The sequence below is a fragment of the Rutidosis leptorrhynchoides genome, chromosome 3, assembly GCF_046630445.1.
Source record: "Rutidosis leptorrhynchoides isolate AG116_Rl617_1_P2 chromosome 3, CSIRO_AGI_Rlap_v1, whole genome shotgun sequence".
NCBI classification, from domain to species: Eukaryota; Viridiplantae; Streptophyta; class Magnoliopsida; order Asterales; family Asteraceae; genus Rutidosis; species Rutidosis leptorrhynchoides.
In genome coordinates this window covers 200431836-200435779 of record NC_092335.1, presented here as the reverse complement: position 1 = coordinate 200435779, position 3944 = coordinate 200431836, and the positions used below count along the sequence as shown (strand labels likewise).

At 32.7% G+C, this 3944-nt stretch overlaps 1 protein-coding gene across 1 annotated transcript; it reads right to left on the bottom strand.

Annotated features, from left to right (window-relative positions):
* Positions 1-1715: 1715 nt before the first annotated feature.
* LOC139900751 (uncharacterized) lies at positions 1716-2246 on the bottom strand. Its single transcript, XM_071883509.1, has one exon. It carries the CDS (start codon positions 2244-2246, stop codon positions 1716-1718), a length of 531 nt encoding a protein of 176 aa, XP_071739610.1.
* Positions 2247-3944: the final 1698 nt, after the last annotated feature.

Below are 3944 nucleotides of genomic sequence, written 5' to 3'. Positions count from 1 at the left end.
TTCTTCAAGATTTTCAAGGCTTTGATCTTCCATCTTCATCGTGTTCATATTTTCTTTGTTAATTATCTTGAATCTTCAAAGGTATAACATAAACCCTAAACTATTTACATAAACTTTGATCTTTGTTAATTCATATTCATATTATAAACTTGTTATTCATAAGTATATACATAAACACACCTAGATTTATACATACATATATACATGTAAAAAATATATTTTTTATATATATATACATATATATACGAATTATATATACATATACATATTAAAACCTTAAACCCTAATTACACCTAAACTATAATTCTTAAACCCTAATTAATTAAACTCTAAACATTTATGAAACCCTAGGACATTAATTACTAAACCCTAGTTATTAATTACTACTTTAATTAACTAACCCTAATTAATGAAACCCTAATACTACTTATACTAGTACTTAACATGTATACACTATTACTATTACTAGCACCTATAACCTACTACTTATATTGTAGCACAAAAATATTTTGGGATATGTATTAGAGATGTATAGATCTTCGAACTTTCTTGACGAATGGTTTCTATGAGATTCTAGGCAGAGAGTTTGGATTTCCGATTTAAAGGGTCCTATGGCTCAAGCCCCTAGATCTAAATTAGCCATTCGAAGGGAAAGGGGTGATTGGAAGCTTATCTAATATGGCAAGTATCCTAAAATGGAAAACACTGATAAAAGTAGAAACTCTCTAGTCATAGAAAATTAGTAAAATAAGAAACTTTCTAAAAATAGAAACTTTATAAAAATAGTAACTTACTAGGAATAGAAACTTAGTAAAACAAACTATACTTAAACACATACTTAAACTTAAACATGGGCAAAACACTTAACTACTCTTAAATGTCAATAGGTTGACTTTCCTGCTCACTCGTTCAACTCTTTATTCCGAGGAATAACTCTCTCTCTACTTACTAAGGTGAATTCATAGCGCCACTCTTTATTGCTAGCAAACTTATTTAACTTTTTGGGGTGAGACACATGCTGCTTTTACTATTTACAATTTAGACACAAGTACCAACTGTTAAAACTATGCTATACCCGGCTATGTCCGACTAAGTCCCTACAGTGATATTTTTAAGTGCTGCGGCATGCTTATTTATTGGGGGTAGGCCTATCGGGAGTAACGTCCCCGATACATTTGACTAAGTCTTTGTATTACTTAATAATGAAATTAAACCGACAAGGACAGACACAACTTGTCATGGGGCAAACTTGAATGTTTAGTCTAAATATCACGCACTGGCATAACTTTTGGATCTGCGAGATCTACTTTTTGATCCTGCGGGAGATCAACTTTACAATTAAATCTTGTGGTCTAAAAACAACGATAACTACTTTTGTTAAACCTATGAACTTCACTCAACCTTTTTGGTTGACACTTTAGCATGTTTTGTCTCAGGTGATGTTTAATTCAAGCTTTCCTATCTACTGCTTATGTGATGCTACTTGGACATAGGATCAAGAGATTATCGTATTTATTACTACTGCATTTAAACAATTACATATTTCTTTTGTAACGATATTTCATTTTCCGCTGCGTACTCATTCCAGTTAATTTTATCATTTAGTATTGTTCTCGTATTATAATATGTTGGTTTATTTGATATTAGTAACGTTTCTTCCAGACCCTATTGGGAGGACGTTACAGATGAGATGAGGAATTGCTGGATAATTGCTTCTACTTCCTCGATTCTTCTAACACTAATTTGGATCTTGCGACGTAGAAGGTAGGCAAATCATCCATTTGAGTAAAGTAAGTACCAACAGTGTCGAAAGAGTCATTGAGACATGCAATGAGTTGAAGGACCATTCGTTTGTCGCTGACTTTGTCACCGACGTTGTTGAGCTGATCGGCTAAGTTTTTGATCTCTTGGCAGTAGTCAGGCACGTTGGTAAAATCATCTAATTTGATGTTTGTAAACTGTCGTTGAAGATACAAGGCACGCGTGTTTTTGTTGTCTTGAAACACGTTTTGAATTGTGGACCACGCTTGAGCAGCTGTTTCAGTTGTTTGATCATCAGCCATGATCGTAGTCATTAGATCAGTAGAGATGGTACCATAGATCCATTGAAGGACAATGGCATCTAGTCTTGACCGTAAGGCAGTCGATATTGCATCTGTGTTAGTGGCTGTGGAAGCACCAGAATCAGCAGTTGGAGGTGGAATGATGTGATCGATTACATCATACGCGCGACAGTGTATTTTCATTAACTGTGACCAAGAGTTGTAGAGACCATTCTTGATATCTAGGGTAATAGGTATAAGGTTCTTTATATTGGAGATGGATAGAGCAGATGATATTTAGTTGATTCAGACATGGTGAAGAAGACAGGAAAAAAAAAATTGTAGAAGAAGAAGAAGTTTGGCGTGTGTTGTTAGAGGAAGATAGTGAGCGGCCCTAGGGTTTGGCTTGATACCATATAAGATTGTGAATTCTGTGTGTCATTCTAAATTGAACAGCCGTATATATGTACATGTAGAGTAAGCCTAACTCTCCTAATAATATGGAAAGGATTTACAATGCTTAAAATATCCCTTCACATATTTGTACATTATCTTCACAGTATATTGACTAACTATATTGTATATACACGATTGACTATATCCCAAGTATAGCATCGGCTAATAGTCTATAAATATAATATAATTATATTAGGAACGATGAGATATTAAATCGTGAACCATGGACTATGGGTGATGCTTAAAATATTATCTATTACGAGTATCTATTTTATTTAATGGGAAAATGACAGTCTACTAATAAACTCACCATATATAAAAAGAAATTAGTTTGTTGGCTTACTTTTTTAATAGTTGCTAGAAAAAAAGTTTGTTTTTAACGTTTATATATGTATAAAAAATAAATATTGACACTGTCAAAGAGATTAACTAAGCATATAAAAAAAATAGACTGAAAGTGGCAAAATAAAATAAAATTGAAGCCCAGAACTTTCGAAAGCGTTAAATAAAAGCAATTTAGACATTTACAAGTTTTAAAATAAAAGCAAATTGGACATTTGAAAGAGTTAAGAAATACTAAAATTAAAGACTTTTGAAATCGTCAAAATATGGAAATTTAAGACTTTTATATAAGTGTGAAAATATTGAGAGCATCTTCTATCTTTCTATATTACTAATTCGGTAGTGTAATTCCACGTGGCGCGACCACATTAATCCTCAGCAAATACTTTTTTCTCATAATTTTGAATTAAAAAATTGGTTAATTTTGTATAGCTGACGCGTGTCCCTAATCAATCACACACGGATTAAATCAAACCTATTTTTCTCTCTCTTCAAACCATCGCTCTCCTAAGCAAAGATTCACCCTAAATTAGGGTTACCTTTGATTGCATCCGCCACCGATCAAATCCCATTCAAAAAGATCGATAAATTAAATCGCCGTTCATCAACCCTGAGTAGGCATCGATGTTAATTGGGATGATTTGAGGTGTTTTCAGGTAATCTATTTTAGGTTTCTATACTACTCACGTTATCAGATAAAAGCATTGTAAATGCTAATACATCTCATGATTTGATTCAACGGTCTGTTAATCCACAAAAATTGTTCATCAGCAAACAATTAATTATCACTTTAACTGATAATCGATCTACACAATACGTATTTTGACTTTTTTGTTTGGCGTGGACAAAATTGCTGTAAATTTGGAGTAATATAAACAACCAAATCGTGATGTTGTTTTCGATTATAAGGTTTGTTAACTGTAATTTACACAGTTTCGTATTGGTGATACTAATTTTTTTTTCATTTACTCTTTCCAATACGTATTTAATTTATGCACTTACAGGTTCATGTGTATACGGTTTATCATTGTTATGAGCGACTCATCGACTTTTTTGAGTGCGATAGATTTTGACGATGCAGGACTCTTTCGTTATATTGGTAAT